Genomic DNA, 17947 nt, shown 5'->3' with positions numbered 1-17947 from the left:
TGCTATGTCATTTTGAACTGAGCTGTAAAATGGCCATAGTTACTTTTCTTTCCCTTGTACAATGTCATGCTTGAACTCTTGAATTCATATGATTTTCCAACCAATTTCTATTTCCTTAACTTTGTATATGTTAAAAACAATACTTTTTTCAAAATTAATTAAAAGGTTTTGGCATACACTTTTGTATCTCCTTTTTTAATAGTGGTACCAATCTTGTCCTGTTGTTTTCCTTCTATCTGCTTATACAAGGAACTTTATTTTTCATAATATAGTATTTTGTCTTATGGAAATGAGGGTGAAATGATTTTTTTTTGCTTTAGTAGACTTTATTGGCCTTGTAACTTGGCCAGTGTTCTGTATGACCTAGAATGTATGAATCATTTTTGGTTCATGTATCATATAGTATGTTAATTGCCTTTTAGGAAACTTAATACTTTGCATTTAAAGATTAATGGCCAGCATTCCCTGAGAATTAGACATCTTTCTAATTAACCTGGAATTCAAGTTGAACTTGTCTTGTGAAAAACAGGGTTTTAAGTTTAGTAAGTTTGACTTGTATTTATAATTAATGAGGAGTAACTGGTTTTTATCAATTGACCAGTGAGTTGAGGCCATTGAAGACAAGCTGTAATTGTCTTGTGTCTAGGTTAGAGGCTAATTAATATATATTTTTATAATCTGTGTCTATGTTTGTCTTTTTTTTTTTTTTTTGAGATTTTATTTATTTGAAAGAGAGAGATAGCGAGAGAGAGCATGAGTCAGGGGTGGGGGGGTCGGGCATGGGAGAAGGAGACTCCCCACTGAACTGGGAGCCCGATGCAGGGCTCAATCCTGGGACTCTGGGATCATGATCTGAGCTGAAGGCAGATGCTTAAGTAACTGAGCCACCCAAACACCCTTGTGTTTATGTTTATCTGATAATACTGTGCCATAACAGAAATTTTGGACTATAGGGGAACTTACAGATCATCTATTCTGATTTTCTCATTTGCAAATGGGAAAATGAGGAAGAGAGGCTGAATAACTCAGTCAACTAATGTGGTTACTTCAGGTTTTCTTGTCCTGCTTTAGTGCTAATTTGCTTCTTGCTTGAAAACTGGTCAGCCCTGAAAGAACATGTTTTGTAATGTGTACAGAATAATCCATCACTTGTTTAAAATATCAACTGTTAATTTTTTATCTTATAAACACAAATGAAATGACTATATCATGGCAAAGATCATTAAACTTAGACTAGCTTTGGATGGAAGATATAAATTAATGCCAATTGCATAAAGTGAAACCACTTCTGCATGCTACTAAAGGTTTCTGAAGTTAGAGTAATATCCTTTTCAGGGTTATCACAAAGATCAGACTAAAAGGTCTTGCTAGTTCATCAAGATGATATTTTAGTAGTATGTTTTGCTTTATCTTTAACATATATGTTCCCAAAACTTGCTAGACCATTATCCTCTCTGTCCATCTTTCCATCCATCCATTCATCTCTGTTGGTAAACTTCCTTTTGGTTACCATAATGAAAAAAATTGTTTTATAAAATACATATCAAGATAGATACTTTAATTTTAAAGAAAATGGGCAAAGTCAATTTGTCAAATTCTATCCATATCTGAACTGGAAATATCTGAATACCATGTATTTCTTATTGAACAGACATCAAATAATGTTTTATATTTTTTATTTTTTTATTTTATTTTATTTTTTTTTTAAAGATTTTATTTATTTATTTGACAGACAGAGATCACAAGTAGGCAGAGAGGAAGGCAGAGAGAGAGGAGAAAGCAGGCTCTCCATGGAGCAGAGAGCCCGATGCGGGACTCGATCCCAGAACCCCGGGATCATGACCTGAGCTGAAGGCAGAGGCCTTAACCCACTGAGCCACCCAGGCGCCCCCAAATAATGTTTTTTAATAGAATAAAAAAATGCATAGGTATGTATTAATAGGCACATATGTACAAATATTGCTTTGTAAAGTTAGCCATTCACTCAAATATTTCTTCTTTTTTACATTGTATGCTCTGGAGTCCGACTATGGGATCAAGGTTTTGTTGCTTATTAGCTGTATTTATCTCTTTGAATTTCACTGACTCATCTGTGAAACAGATAACAGGGCACATTATACTGGATCATTATGAGAAGAAAAAGAGACAATAAAGGTGACTTGTACTCTGCCTGTTGTATAGTAGACACTCGGAAATGGCTGGCTCTAATTATCATTCCTAAAAAGTCCCACATTCTGCCAATTTATGTAACAAAAATATCACCAGAATGCAGTTTTCATAGCATAGCTTATTGATAAGGGAAAGCATTATTTCTAAATGGGAGTTAAAACTACTAGAGTTAGGAGTACTTAAAATTTTAGTCTTTTCGTTATTGGTCTTCAGGTTTTTTGAATATATATCTTATTGGTATGTTATTTATTTATAATTTGAGTTCTAGTTCTCTTGGTTCGGATTCTCATTCTATGCAAGTGTGGCTCTTTGCAATCATAATCCATCATAGATAGCTCATATTTTAAAAATTCTGGCATCTGAATTGTCTCAGGGTAGACACTGCTTGTGACAATGCGTTGGCAGTTGTGAATTATTTTTATGCAAAAAAGGTTTTCAAAATTAATAAAGAAATGTTTTGCATTGATCAAGTTGACACAGGACACTACTCACACCTGCCTTGCTATCTTTTCTTGTGAAATGAACAAGCAAAAAACATACAAATGGAGGGGCAAGCCTGGAAGGTTTTACATGTAGTACAAGGGGCAAGAAGAAAAGTGGAGTGGGCTCTCAGTTGTACACATGCTACTTGGCCATTCTTTCCTGCTTTTGATTCCCAAGTACCACATCTGAGTTTCTATGAACACCTTAAAATCCTCTGAAATGTTAAAGACTTTTCCCAACAGTCAATTTTTCAGTTTTTCTGGAATCCTGGTCATTTGGACACCAACAAGGTGGGCCGCTGCTGCCCTTCAGCAGTTTTAACCTAATGTCTGCTGCTTCAGGTCAATTTCCTTGCAAGGTTGGTGGTACTGTTTTTCCATGTACTGATTTTTTTATAAAAGCATGCTCAGGCCAGTTGTGTCTGCCTTTGCATTAAATTTGTCCTGAGCCATTGCTACTGGAACAATATTTTATAATGATATTCTTAATACCTCTTGTTCTATTAACATTTGTTGCATGCTTGTTATACTAAGTGATGACTCCAGCTAAACCTTGCAATATGATTACAGACAGCAGAATGTTGAATAATTAAGCTATGCATGTAGATTAATAGTCTAATCTCACTGCCTGTGTATGGATAGTAAGAAAATAACATTCATTCCGTGGCTAGTATATCCAACGAAAATAAAAAGCCATCTCCTACAGTCGGAAGCATCAGTTCTTCAAAGCAAATGTTTGCTTACTTAATTTGTTTAATTTCCATTAAAACGTGCTATTAATATTACATAGATCCCTAACCCCAGTTAAATTCTGTGACTCGCGTCTCAACGCTACTACTGTATTTCAATTGACATCTATGAAAACCTAAAAGGAGATCGTAATCCCTCAAAAGAGATGCAAAGAATCTGACTCACAAGGAATACTTTCAGACTTAAATATTTTAAGAAGAGGATGGCTGCTAGTCATCTTACTTTGTTGACCTACTTCAAGGGTAATCATTTATAACACATTGACCATGCACTGACAGTGAGTCAGTACAATGCTGCATGAAGAGGCATGAACATTGCAGAGAGAATATCATTATAAAATATCTCTGAAACGTCTTTGTGTAATGACTATTGTACATGGAGGCTTTCGTTCATTGTGGGAAACTAAAAACAAGTCAACATTTCATTGACACATGCATGAAGCTGTATAGTTTTGTATGTAAACTATTTCTTTCTGTACTTTTCAAGTATTCCTGTCATTGACTTCTCCAAGTTTTTATGCACAGTCATGTCTTTAGATCACTGACCCTTCTTCACTGTTTTCTTTAAGTTCTGTAAATAAATGTCCATAAACATATGGTTTGATGTTGTCTTTTCATAATTAACCATCGTTTTGTAAAGGACCATACTGGCATTTTAATCTAAAATGCCATTTCTAGTATGGAGTATACCTGCTGCAAAGGAAAATAACAGTGTGGGTTTACACCTGGCAAACATACAGCATATTGGTGTAAACAGGCAGAATATTAGTTTTACAAACAACTGTTTACATATACTTTTTGTATATTTATAAATTAACAGCCCTTATTATTATTTTTGAATATTCATCCATGTGAATGTGAATATACATTTAAATGTATATTTTCTTGTGCAACTAACAGTGCTAAATTTCCCATGACTTCTCTCTTTCATTAAATTTCATCTCTGCACAGATTGAGATTTATCCAACAAAAATTATGCACAACAATGATGCAGAGAATCAAAAACATCAGTGATTCTTTTCCACATTATGGGAAAAATACTACTATGTCAATGTTTTAAATTAACTTCTATGGTTATAAGCAGGTTGTGATTTGGCATGCTTGTTCAAAATGCTCTCCGCATGTATTGAGATCCCTTTAATTGTTATGTGAATTGTTTGCATATGTGGTTATTATCTGTGATTTCATTGTACTTGTATGTACTTGTATCCAAATATGTTTCTATTATGCTTGATTTTGCTGGCCATTCTTGGATGACCTAGCAACTCAAGAATCAAAAGTGTTTTGTGCTGTCTTCTGTAATATGTATACTCTCTGATGTTTTGTCATATCTTGTCAGCCTTTAATTTTATTCTTATCCAACAAGATATCTTCTATATTTGTTGGAAACAAATTTATGCAAAGACAATTTTAGTAAGCTTTGCTCGACACAATTCTTTATTGATTAAATTGAAAATTTGTGACATTGGAAAATATAATTGATCTCAACTCTCTCTTTTGCAGTTGACCCACCTTCAGACTTGAACTTTAAAATAATAGATGAAAATACTGTTCATATGTCATGGGCAAGACCAGCTGATCCAATTGTGGGTTACAGAATAACAGTGGACCCTACAACAGGTAAGTTTTGAGATGTTGGGGTTTTAAAACAGAGACATCAAAGATGATATAATCCAGTCTTCTCTCCTCCTTCCATTTCATTATGAGAAAGCTGAAATTTAGAAAACCTTAGGAATTTAACCAATGTCACCAGAAATTTGGTGAACTCAGGTCTCCAGATTTCCAGCCTAGTACTCATTATTATATTTTTGTAGTGTTGAGCTTTATTAAAATGGTTCAGTGTGCTAAGCTGCTGTTATTAAAAGTGGACTTTTTTGGCCTGATCAGAATATTGCTTGTAATATTTGATTTTATAAAATAGGATTCTCACTTCTTGATATTCTTCTTGAATTAGTCTTTTCAATATTTAAAGTGTCAAGTGATGAAGTGAGCTGTTATTCTTTACCCAGTCTCCTGCATACTTCAGGACTCAGGAAACACTCTGGAATAATGGTGAGCTGCCATGATGGAAGACAGGAATTTACTTTGGCGAGGTGGATTCCACAGATCCTGGGCTAAGAGTCTTTGAAAAACAACAAAAACAAAACACCTTGTTTTGGTTGTTCTCAGGAGTTATCTTTAAGTGTTTATGATGTTTCCCAAGTGTGGAAAACTAATCTCTGTTGATTAACTTTCAATTTTAATGTAGAAAGGGAAAATAACCATTTCCACTAACACTGGTCAGGTGGTAGGAAGAAGTCTTATCTGGCTGATAGTAGAGAGGGATGATGTCAATGTAATTTATCACTATGGCCTCTAAAAATACTAATGATTTAAAATGCTAATTTCTCACAGAACTGGGAAAAATTTTCTTAATAGGATCTGGGAACTTAAGGCGTCAACAATTTACTTTTTCTTCTTTGAATCTTTTCTCCCCAAATGTACTTGCAGTTAACTCATTTGTTTATTCCAAAGCAATAAAGCTGTTGAAAAAACAGTTCCGTCAGTTTCCATGTGTTGGAAATTTCTGACTTCTGTACTCTGCAAACTGGCACTGAGACCATCCAACCCAGCAGAGCCATGGTATCTTGTCCTTTGAGGGCCCTGGTTGGTTCTGCATGCTCCACACTTAAACCAGGACTGTTTCTTGCGGTTCTATTATACTACCTGTTACTGATTTTTTGATTTTTTTTTTTGATTTTTTTGATTATTTTTGTTTTGATGAAAATATAATAAAATTAAAAATCCTAGTAGGCTCTTAGTCCCTAGGAAATACTGTTTCCTGATTGAATTAAGAATGAACATACTCTAGAAGGGAGTACATAACTGTCAATATATAAGTATATACCCAGTACACGGTATTTTGAAATGTTTGATATCTAGTTAAGTCAACTGAGAGGACTGTGACTACCTATTAATATATACAACCTTTTGAGGAAGGAGAATGCATTCTCCAGACTGCTTCCCACTACAGCTTAATTTCAGCTTATGGTGTTTGTTGTTCTTGAGTTGATTTTCATCCCCTAATAACCTTTCTTCACTCTTCTCCAGGACATAATTTAAAATTAAGTTATTTTCTGGGTTTTTTTTTTTTTTTGGTCTCATCTATGAAATAATTTTGTTATCTACCATTCACCTTCAGAAACAATGGGAGATTTTGGTTTGATATTCTGGGATATCCTCAAACAAATATTGACTATGATTATCATTAAGTAAAGGCTATGCCAGTCCATTTATAGAATTTCAAAGTTTTGGTTTCAGAAGAGAGAAGAAGATAATGAAGATAGTGTTTGGATGTTCTGAAAAAATGTATATATACTTAATTTTTTAGATTTTGAGTATATCTGGGAATGATATTATATTGTGTCATGTTATATGTGAAAGATAGTTTATTGCATTCATATTTCCCTTTCTATATTTCCAGATGGGCCCACTAAAGAATTTACCCTTGCAGCTAGTACCACTGAAACTTTATTATCAGACCTTATACCTGAAATAGAGTATGTGGTAACAATTACTTCATATGATGAAGTAGAGGAAAGTGTACCAGTTATAGGACAACTAACAAGTAAGCACACATATAAAGTACCTTTATACTTTTAATTTTGCAGGAGACATCTCCAGCTTTCAGATTTAATCTGTTATGCAGAGTTACTTTGTATCAGTATTAAATATTCTTTCTATGATCCTAGGCATTTGTGGATGTTAATAATTCATTCTCGATTTACAAACCTTGTCTTTGGAAGCAGCAGGAAAATTATGAGTGAAAACTATTAAAACATTAAACTTTGCCAGCCTACAATATCATTGTCTTTTTGAAATACAGCTAAAACCTCACCAAAAGTAATTTGTAAGGCATGGCTTATTTGGCAGTATTCTCTGAGCAGCTGGGCATGGATCATATGTTTGAAAGACAGTAGTGGGAAAACAACATATTTGTGTTTTTTTAGGAAGTATTTGTACAGGTTCATTTCTTTCTGTAATAATCAAGTTTTGATTCAGTTCAAACAGGTGGTCCGACAAAGCCAGGTGAGAAGAAACCTGGAAAACCAGAGATACAAAGTAAGTATTTACCTTAATATTTTTGCTTGGATTTATAGAAGTCGTAAATGTAATATAAAGGAGATGTTCCAACTATATGCATACTTTGATTTTACTCCTGTATTAATTTTTATAGGTGTTATCTAGAAGTAATATGGGCAATATAATAGTAATATCTGACAAAACAGTTATACTACCTACATTTTGAGTTTCTAGTCAATTTTTCATTCTATTTAGTAAGCATTCATTATACTGGGAGTAAACTGTATATTGGTGTGTATCCACCTTTTTTTTTTTTTTTTGGTAGGATTTTGGCAGTAGGTGAAAAACAAAGCTCACCACTAGACTTAACTCATTTCTCAAAGACAAACCAATAGAAATAGGGCTATATGAGGAATATAAAGCTAGAACACCAGAGAGATGTCCTCCTTGTGTTTGAAGAATTTCTTGCCATGAAGATATATTCCCAAATCTCTGGCTGTATTATGCTCACCTCTAGAGTATTTGCATGCCTTTCATTGATGTCAGTGTCATCATTTCCAGTGTCTGTGTAAGACATATCTAGTAACATGTGGGTCTTCGCATATCTAAAGGATATACACATTTTCCAGAGAGGATGTTGGGGAGCTGTTGTCTGGCACTCAGTGGGGAGAGAGATGGGAGTGGAGCCTTACCCAGTTTGAAACAACTGCCCCAGTCATTCTGATACATTCTTGCACCACCTCTATTATTATTTCACCCCCACAAAGAATCATGGAGACAAATTAGAAAAGAAAAAGTCACGAAAACAACACTGTTCACAGTGTTCTTTGTAATATACAATTGGGAGCCCAACCCCAAACAAAATAAGATACCCAATGATCCTTGGTGCTCTCATGACCAAACAAAAGGAATTTTATTCAGTCTAGGTTTGGCAATTTCTAGCCTCCTTTGTCTTCTATTGTTTTGTCTGACTTACTGGGATGGACCCTTAAGGGGTTTCTTGGACTTCTAATTTGCTACTTATAAAAGTTGGATTTATGACCAGGAGGACAGTAAAAGGATTTGAATGCAAAGTCCCCTTTACCCAGAATTTTTCCTTACAAATGCCTGTTCATCATTCTTTCCGATGTCTAATAAACTACAATGAACTTTGTAGTATTCAGTTATAATGCTAATATTTTCCCTGAACCATCAATATTTATTCTAAATAAAAGCATCATACTAAATATTGACTATTCAATAGACTTATAGGGGCCCATTAAATGGTGTGCAAAAATTATTTAAGCACACAACTTGTATTTAGCTCCAAAATTTTCCAAGACCCTTTCCTTCTCTTTGTAGCCAAGTATTTCTTTTGTTATTCACCAACTGACTACAAGGATGAAAACATCTTCAGAAAATTCATTTCATGTTGCCTTTCAAATACAGATTTTCATGAAAATCAGCCTGTCTTCCTTCTGACTGTAGAGAAGGAAAGACATGGGTGTTCATTTATAAAAGCCAGTCATTGCATTTCAGTAATTTAAAGATATAATGTGCCTTTTTTACTTTTGAACTGAAATGTTTTTCTACTCTTAGTTTTGTAAAAGTAGGTTTTAGATGTCAAATTTAAATACACTGATAATTAGGACAATAAGATATTTTGACTATCTTGTATCATATTTATACTTCTTTTTACATCTTTTTTAAAAGATTTTTATTTATTTATTTGACAGACAGAGATCACAAGCAGGCAGAGAAACAGGCAGAGAGAGAGGAGGAAGTAGGCTCCCTGCTGAGCAGAGAGCCCGATGCGGGGCTCCATCCCAGGACCCTGGGATCATGACCTGAGCTGAAGGCAGAGGCTTTAACCCACTGAGCCACCCAGGCACCCCTACATCTTTTTTTTTTTTTTTAAAGATTTTATTTATTTATTTGAGAGAGAGAGTGAGAGAGGAGGACCTCGTGGGAGGGGTGGGGGGAGAAGAGAGAGAGGGAGAAGCAGACTCCTTATTGAGCAGGGAGCCCAATGCTCCATGCTGGATCCCAGGACTCTGGGATCATGAACTGAGCTGAAGGTAGAGGCTTAAATGACTGAGCTGCCCAAGTGCCCCCATGCTTCTTTTTACTTCTGTTAGATTCTATTAACCCTCTAGACTAAGTCACTGCAAACTTTAGACCACTGCATTCTAAAATGCAGGAGAATTTTTAAAAGATTTTCTCTTTCCTTCTGCTTAACTACATCTGCTTGAATAAGACAGCAATTGTTTTGTATTTATTGCTAAATACCAAGGAATGAAGACACTGCTTATTTTGTATGTCTCCCAGATGTTTTGTGTAATTTGTACTTGGAGAGAAAAGGAAAAGGATGTCGTTTATAAAAATATTGGTTGATAGCATGACTACTTCAGTCACATACTCTTGGAGAGTAGGTCATGTATCTATTTATCTCTTCTTGCACGATGTCTTATATACTAATTTTGAGCCATATAGTTCCATAAATGCATCTTAGTGAAGGCACTGAAAATGCTTCTGTGTTTGTTAATAAAATGGTATATTCTTTTGTGCATGTCAATTGTGGGTGAAGAACAATGTGAATATGTTCTAATGAACAAAATGATTTAAGGAGACGATAGTTTTTCAATGTTAGTTTGTATTTGTTAAGGATGGATAGAGTTATTAAGAATACATCATTTAAAAATATATCAAATGTATTTCAGAATGCTCTGTCAGTGCCTGGACTGATCTAGTGTTCCTCGTGGATGGCTCATGGAGTGTGGGAAGAAATAATTTTAAATACATTTTAGACTTTATTGGTGCTCTTGTGTCTGCTTTTGACATCGGAGAAGAGAAGACAAGGGTTGGAGTTGTTCAGTACAGCTCTGATACCAGGACTGAATTTAACTTAAATCAGTACTACCAAAGGGATGAGCTTCTTGCTGCAATTAAAAGAATCCCATACAAAGGTGGCAACACAATGACAGGTATGATTTTACAAATTTTGTTATTGTTGAAAATAAATGAAATAGCTGTTTGGGAAAGAAATTGAGCATTGCGCAATTTTCACATGTCAAATAATTTTGAAAATAATCACATGGTTTTTGACTTTGGCAAAATATTGTAGTAAGGAGTGAACGAACATGTTTCTTTTTCACTTCAGGGGATGCCATTGATTACTTAATTAAAAATACTTTCACGGAATCTGCTGGAGCAAGAGTTGGCTTTCCTAAAGTGGCAATTATTATTACGGATGGCAAATCCCAGGATGAAGTGGAAATTCCAGCAAGAGAGCTTCGAAATATAGGGGTTGAAGTTTTCTCTTTGGGTAGGTCATGTTTGGTTAAGTATTTTTGCTCTAGATGTACCTCAATACTTAATGCTTATGAAGAAGAAAGGTACATTCCTTAAAGAAAGATGCTATTAGAAGTGTTTAGTGCATTTCATAGTGTAGTGTTAAACCATGTCATCTTTTGAGTAAAAATTCTGCTTGTGTATTTCTCTCACATAACTCCCTTAGCCTGTGCATTGTGAGATGGTATTCATGTTTTTGTCAGCCCTCTCCTTTTCAAAGAATGCTGGACCAATGATTCTAATAAAGATCCTCCTTGTATTATCATTAAGTGCTTTTTTAGATGTGTTTCCTGTATTATGTAATACTTGAAGAATTCGGAGGGTTCCAGGTCATTCAGGACTCTGGAAGAAAAAAGTATTATCTTTACAGATGGCAGGGGCAGATGATGGCAGGGTTGAGATGAGAGCCTGCTCTGTTTTATTAACCACTCATTTTCCTTTCTGGCTAGCCACTTTCTGTGAAATTATAAAATGTCTTTGTCATTTGAACAGTTGTACATTCGTTATGAAGCCAAGCAATTCTGATTTATGACTAAATGAGGATTTACAAATGGCTTTACTTTCGAAGGACTGAGAAGGCAAAGAACTTCCCTAATTCAGCACATTTTTCTTTCCAATATATATCCTTATCCTTTTGTTTTTGAAGGCATTAAAGCTGCAGATGCAAAAGAACTCAAACAAATCGCCTCCACGCCTTCATTAAACCATGTTTTCAACGTGGCCAACTTTGATGCAATTGTGGATATTCAGAATGAGATAATCTCCCAGGTGTGCTCCGGTGTTGACGAACAACTTGGTGAATTGGTCAGTGGAGAAGAAGGTGAGTGAATGGTTCAGTGTTCCCTTGTGTTCGCCTTTTCCATCATTTGGTAGCATTTATAGCTTTACAGGTATTCTAAAAGTAGACACATTTACTCAAACACATCTGGTGATTCTCCAGATGTATACTCCATCATATGGCTTTTCAGTAACTCAACTTACCATTTGCATTGTTCCCCCTCCCTCAGTAGAACATGAAGTAAAACATTTATATCATTATAAAGTTCTTAAAAATCTTTTTTGGACAAGTTTGACTTCTTCTTTTTCTATGTGACTATTTTGTGCATGTTGAATGTCCATAATTATGCTATCCATGTACTTGCTTTAATGGCCTTACACTCTGAAGTAAACACTGACAGGCTGGGAGGACATGTATCTTAACATTCAGCAACATCAACTAGTGAGAAACAGTGTTCTCACTGGTCAGACAAAAGGGTTTTCTATCATCATTCTCTGCATGTTTTCAAAACTTTTAAAATATACTTCAAGGATCAGTCAGTTTGATCCTTCCACATCTGGAAAATCTTCCCATTTTTATCAGTTATTGCTTCTAAATACATGGGAGGAAGAAAAGACATTTCAGAAGACATTTCATAAACATCCTTTGGCCATTAAAAAGTCACAATTTCCATGATTGTTCTCCTCTTAGCCTGAGAATTGACAAGTGATTAAAGATAAGTTCTAAATAGCTACTTCTTCAGTCTTATAAACTCTTTAATCTCCAAACCCCAAGTATTTTGGCAACGTTCGATGGCTATAATTCTGTTTCAGAACCCCTTCTCATTACTTCATGGGCTCCAAACCTTTTTCTTTGTTTTACTGCCTAATGTCTGATTCTTTTGCTCTATGTGATTACAAAATTGATCCCCTCATGCCACTTTCTCCTGATTAACCTCTCTTTACTTAGTCTTTTAAACATTCTAACGCTGCCCTGTCTTCCCTGGGGTGCATGTGTGGGATAGACCAAACGTCCATCCTGCCACTGTTTGAACTCGGCTTGTATAGGGCATGGGGCTGCATTGCAGGTGTTCACTGTGCTCCTCGGGGCCTCTCTTCCTTCCTGGCTTAGTCTGTGGCTTGTTCTCTGCGTCACTCAAAAGTTTTGGTCAAACATCCAGTTGGCACATCTGTTGTTTCTCCCTGCTCCCCACCACTTGTCACTTTTTAGAAATCATTTTTATGCACTCCATATGATTACCTTTCTAAAGAGGTCATGAGGAAATTTGTGCCTGTTTGATCATCCACTTCTTGCAGGATGAAATTGAAAAAAAAAAAGGAACTGTATGTTCTGGGAAGTTGATTCCATTGACAAATGTAAAAGTGTGAAAATTTGATCTGAAGTATCTTAAAATACTTCGTATTACCTGTTAAGTACCTCACTGTCATATTATCTGTTAAGTACCTCACTATGTTCTACATTGCATAAGGATAGAAATGTTTTAGATGATCAATATTTACTTGTTAATATACATGTTATGAAACATTGAGTCACTCTTGGTGGCATTATGAACATTTTTTTCTTGGCTTGAAATAAGTGAGAATAAAATTTTCTAAAATTAGAAGAACTTGTTTAAGAGCTGCTGAATCCTTTATCTTTCTTACTGTACTATAAAGTGTCTTTTAAAGTTTATATTTTGGCCTTTATAGTATCATTAAAAGAGAAAAGGAATTGAGTAAGTCATTGATTAAACAAATATTTATCAAGTGCCTACTTTGATACATAAGAATAAAGGCAATGAATAAAATATCAAAACCAGAATGGAAATCTTGGTTCCAGAGACTTAGACATCAGACATCTTATTATTAATGTCTTCCAACAACTTTCTTTTCCCCTAATTTTCTCAGTGCCCTGACTAAAAATCAAGCACTGAGTCTCTTTTGGTTGTGGATAGGTATAGGTGGAAGTAGAGAGTTGGAACTAGGCAGCTCTTCTAGACTAATTCATGATTAATTTGGATAAGGAGAATTGATTGTCCAAACCTAAGGGTTGCATCTCACTGTAGTTATTATTTATTTATTTGTTTATTTATTTATTTATTCTCTACACACAACATGGGCTTGAATCTATGACCCCGAGATCAAGAGATATATGCTCCTCCAGTTCAGTAGGCCAGGTGCCCCTGCATCTCACTGTTTTTAGTTATTGTTCGACTTGTTACTTCGCAGTTATTGAACCTCCTTCAAATTTGGTTGCCACGGAAGTCTCATCAAAATACATTAAGCTAAGTTGGAGTCCATCTCCTAGCCCAGTGACTGGCTATAAAATCCTTCTTACACCAATGACGGCTGGAAGCCGACAGCACGCTCTCAGTGTGGGCCCTCAGACCACCACGCTCAGTGTTCGTGACCTTTCAGCAGACACAGAATACCAGATCAGTGTTTCTGCCATGAAGGGACTGACATCCAGTGAACCCATTTCAATAATGGAGAAGACTCAGCCAATGAAAGTTCAAGTGGGTAAGTGAATAGGTCTATCATTGGGTTTAGTATATGTGATGGTCCATTGGACAGTATGTCTTACTGGTTCAGGTTTAGTTTTAAAATATTTTTAATAGTTTTCTTTTAAATAAGTGTGCTTATTAAGAAAACCAGGTATCTATATTTAGTGATTAACTTATATTTGTTGAAATTTAATGGACTTTTTTTCTTTTCACAGAATGCTCACGTGGTGTGGATATAAAAGCTGATATTGTGTTTTTGGTTGATGGCTCCTATAGCATTGGGATTGCAAACTTTGTTAAAGTTAGAGCCTTTCTGGAAGTTCTTGTAAAAAGTTTTGAGATTTCACCAAATAGGGTACAGATAAGTCTTGTCCAGTACAGCCGGGATCCTCATACTGAGTTCACTTTGAAAAAATTCACCAAAGTTGAAGATATAATTGAAGCAATAAACACCTTCCCCTACAGAGGAGGATCTACAAACACTGGGAAAGCAATGACTTATGTCAGAGAGAAAATATTTGTGCCTAGCAAGGGTTCAAGAGGCAACGTACCAAAGGTCATGATTCTTATCACTGATGGGAAATCTTCGGATGCTTTCAGAGATCCTGCTATAAAACTAAGGAATTCAGATGTGGAAATCTTTGCAGTTGGTGTCAAGGATGCTGTTCGCTCAGAGTTGGAAGCTATTGCCTCTCCTCCTGCTGAGACACATGTGTTCACAGTGGAAGACTTCGATGCTTTTCAAAGAATATCTTTTGAACTCACACAGTCTATCTGCCTTAGAATTGAGCAAGAATTGGCAGCTATAAAGAAAAAAGGTTAGTAGACTTTGTAGAGCCAAAATGATCTCTTCATGAACAAAGCATTTTTGGTTCTAAAATTGTGGATAATATGCTTCTCCGATTCCTTTTAGATACAGGAAGAAGTAACTTTCCTATATTTATAAATCTATTGAGCTTAGTTTATTTAGCTCTGAAGTATGACTTTATCCTGGGTATGGATCATGTATTAATTAGTGAAAAAGTTATTTACCAGGAGTCATTAGATGTTTTTGATCCTAGACCCTTAAGCAGGGCTGGGCACCAGCTTTATCACACCTATTTGTCATATTCAATACAACAACCCCTAGTTGAGTGTCCACTATGTAGTAGATGGTGAGCCAAGTCCTTTGAATTAAAGGTGATGAGAACAGAGTCCTAGAACTTTGAATTCTTCTTATGCATTCCCTTTCCTGGACCAATTGTGGGCATCATTCCTCACAGTTGGAATTCCTTAACCTCATTTCTTCATTTGTTCAAGTTCTATTTGTCAACCTTCAGTGAACAGTCCCATCTCTTTCATTAAGTCTTCCTTAATTGTTCTAGTGCTGTAACCCTTACTATCACTTCCAGTCACCCAGGGTTCATAGGTACCGCTCTGATTTGTCGATAATGTCACACTCTCCTGTCTTTTCAATTCAACAGAGCAGTGTGCCTTAAACATCGGCTCTTCTATGATTTTGTCTCATGACTATGCTTTTGTTAGGAAGAATTCCTTAATCATTACTTTGAAATACTGTCTACCACTAAAAGTTAATATCTGATTGCCAAGGATTAATGGGAAAGTATTGCTGGTTCATTTTAGGTCTGTTACTATTTAAATATTCCAGTTGCAGGCAGGACCATTCCATTACTGCTTTGTGTTTAAAAACCCAATTCATATTAAATTTTAATTAATCGTTTAAACAGTGTAACTTAGTATTGTTAATGGTCAAGACAAATGATCAAGACCTCCTGGTAGGGTTGTAAATGAGAGGCCTTCTCTCAGGGGTCTTATGTGGAATATTTACTCTGTACATTTGTCTCAATGACTATTCCCCCAATGAACACAAGCCATTTCAGAAACATAGTCATCAGGTCATTTTTGGTTTATAGATTTAAACATTTTTAACTGTGTCCCCCCCCCCCTTTTTTTTAAATAGCTTATGTGCCTCCAAAAGATCTTAGTTTTTCTGAGACAACTTCTCACAGTTTCAAAACTAACTGGTCTCCTGCTGGAGAAAATGTGTTTTCATACCACATCACCTACAAGGAAGCTACTGGGGATGATGAGGTCACAGTGGTGGAGCCGGCGTCAAGCACCAGCGTCATTCTCAGCAACTTGAAGCCAGAGACCCTATACTTAGTCAATGTGACTGCAGAGTATGAGGATGGCTTTAGTGTTCCCTTAAGTGGTGAGGAGACCACAGTGGAAGGTGAGATGGGGTTTTGGACCTTGTTTTCCAAAAACTAGCAATTTACTATAGAACCAAGTTACAATTTGAAATAACCATCTCCTTTATAGAGATGGTGAATGTCTTTGTAAGATTCAGAATCTATAAAGTACAGCTATTCGTACATCTCTTTAAAAAGTGAAAAAAACTTTTATATAAAAACCCCCTAGGTTTATTTTGATGAATTTGAGGTTAAGAGGTGTAGAGAACTGTTAATAACTATGGCACTAGCTCTTAAAATACTGCTTAAGGCCAGATTTTTCTGCTCCATATTTCAAGAGTGTTATGTTCAAATACTTCTGTATTTTGTTTACTTTATCGATGGATGTGATGGCAAATATATTACCACATGTTTTTTCTTTTTTAAAAATTATGGTAAAATATACATAACATAAATTTATTATTTTAACCATTTTAAGTATACATTTCAGTGGCATTTAGTACATTCATATTCTTATGCTACCATTATCATCATCCATCTCCAGAACTTTTCTCATCTTGCAAAACTGAATCTCTGTACTCATTAAAAAAATAACTCTTTGTTCCCCAACCCTCCCTCCCTTCACCCCATTGCCCCTGGCAACTACCATTCTATTTTCTGTCTCTATGAATTTGACTACTCTAGGTACCTCATAAGAATGGAATTACATAGTATTCAACCTTTTGTATCTGGCTTATTTCACTTAACATAATGTCTTCAATGTTCATCCATGTAACTTGAGTCAGAATTTCCTTTCTTCTTATGGCCAAAAGATAATCCCGTTATATGTATATATCACATTTTGATTATCCACTAATCCATGGATTAAGTTGCTTCCACCTTTTAGCTATTGTAAATAATGCTGCTGAGAACATGAGTGTACAAATTTTACCAAATGTTTAAGCATTATTTGTTTAGATATGTCCTCTTTACTGATAGAATTGAATACTTTCTGATACATTTAATTACATTTGACATTTAAAGGATACCAAAGAATGTGGTTACAAGAAGACTGAGAGTAGGTAATTACTCTTCAAGATAAATATCACAAATAATAAAAGACAGGTCAATTTTTCTCTATTTTTACTGGGGACAGGTGAAGAAGCTGAAACAGATGCATGAGGAAATTAAGATAGTTACAAAGAAGAGTTTGCTAACAGGAAAGTCATATATTGGCATATCTTGCTGATGAAAGCTAGAGAATCTTTTTTCTCTGAAAGATTTTTAAAATAAGATTGACCTATTCTTTTTGTGCATGGTTTAGGTATATTTCTATCTGAAAGCCCGCCAATAAAATAATGACCTAAGTTGACTTTTTTTCTTATGATTTTTGTGTTGAATAATGTGGAAGTCCATATTTAGATATTTTATTTTCCTTTTTTTTTTTTTTTAAGATTTATTTATTTGAGAAAGAGAAAATGCATGCATGACTGGAGGGTAGGGCAGAGGTAGAGAATCTTCAAGCAGACACCCCACTGAGTGCAGAGCCCAATGTAGGACTTGATCTCAAGACCCATGAGATCATGACCTGAGCCGAAATCAAGAGCTGGACGTTTAACCGACTGAGCCACCCAGGCACCCTCATATTTCTGATTTCCTGATGATTTCTCTGTAATGTGCATATTGTTACTTGATGAGCTTGGCCCTTTTCCTGCATCACTTTG

At 35.4% G+C, this 17947-nt stretch overlaps 1 protein-coding gene across 1 annotated transcript in view; it reads left to right on the top strand.

The window, feature by feature from the left end:
- The window catches only part of COL12A1 (collagen type XII alpha 1 chain), a gene marked incomplete at both ends in the record, with an annotated part of 114989 nt that overhangs the window by 2449 nt on the left and 94593 nt on the right, over nt 1-17947 (top strand). Inside the window, 9 exons of the mRNA XM_080806229.1 lie at nt 4904-5020; nt 6864-7007; nt 7442-7501; nt 10162-10425; nt 10602-10766; nt 11439-11612; nt 13778-14068; nt 14268-14870; nt 16013-16285. Coding sequence (XP_080662355.1) covers nt 4904-5020; nt 6864-7007; nt 7442-7501; nt 10162-10425; nt 10602-10766; nt 11439-11612; nt 13778-14068; nt 14268-14870; nt 16013-16285 — 2091 coding nt within the window. The remainder of the gene's footprint in view (nt 1-4903; nt 5021-6863; nt 7008-7441; nt 7502-10161; nt 10426-10601; nt 10767-11438; nt 11613-13777; nt 14069-14267; nt 14871-16012; nt 16286-17947) is intronic.

Source organism: Martes martes (assembly GCF_963455335.1).
Source record: "Martes martes genome assembly, chromosome: 6".
Lineage (NCBI taxonomy): Eukaryota > Metazoa > Chordata > Mammalia > Carnivora > Mustelidae > Martes > Martes martes.
Note: the sequence above shows the minus strand (reverse complement) of the source record. Positions and strands in the feature narration are given on the sequence as shown.